The sequence below is a fragment of the Geospiza fortis genome, unplaced genomic scaffold (assembly GCF_000277835.1).
Source record: "Geospiza fortis unplaced genomic scaffold, GeoFor_1.0 scaffold102, whole genome shotgun sequence".
In the NCBI taxonomy this organism is placed as follows: domain Eukaryota; kingdom Metazoa; phylum Chordata; class Aves; order Passeriformes; family Thraupidae; genus Geospiza; species Geospiza fortis.
The window spans coordinates 2,598,774-2,599,272 of NW_005054373.1; the positions used below are offsets into that span (position 1 = coordinate 2,598,774).

The 499-nt window shown below is 67.1% G+C and overlaps 1 protein-coding gene across 1 annotated transcript in view; it reads right to left on the reverse strand.

Annotated features, from left to right (window-relative positions):
* Positions 1-499, reverse strand: part of VPS9D1 (VPS9 domain containing 1) — a 7,625-nt gene that overhangs the window by 4,362 nt on the left and 2,764 nt on the right. Inside the window, exons 5-7 of the mRNA XM_031060130.1 lie at positions 401-493; positions 199-261; positions 6-39 (exon numbers count right to left, since the gene is read on the reverse strand). Coding sequence (XP_030915990.1) covers positions 6-39; positions 199-261; positions 401-493 — 190 coding nt within the window. The remainder of the gene's footprint in view (positions 1-5; positions 40-198; positions 262-400; positions 494-499) is intronic.

Below are 499 nucleotides of genomic sequence, written 5' to 3' on the forward strand. Positions count from 1 at the left end.
CCTGCAGCCGAGCCGCCGATCTTCCATCTTGCGCTGCAGCTGGGCCAGGCACAGTTAAGGGCCCAGAGCCACCACCGTGCTCACCCACTGCCCTTCGCCCTCCTCCATCCCCCAGCTGGGACCCCAAAGGCCTGCCTGGGGTGGGTGACAGCCAGGACAGGGCAGAGGCTCTTGGAGCAATCCCACTGGGAAGGATACAGTCTCCTCCCGGGCCTTGGCGATCACCAGGTTCTCCATCATCTGCCGCTGCAGGGACAGCGTCTGCAGAGCAGGAGGGGAGTTGGGAACATCCACCCATGCCCCACGGACTCCAGTGGGGAGCGGGGGTCCCCCAGGGACCCTCTCCCTGCCTGGCAGCCCTTTCTGTCCGGCTCCCAGCTCCTCCCCAGCCCCCACTTGCCAGGGATGTTTTCTGCACGGCCTGGCTTGGGTTCAGCCGCGCCACCCGCGCCTCGTAGGCCGCCTTCAGCTTCTGGTTCTGCAGGGAGGCCTCCTCCCG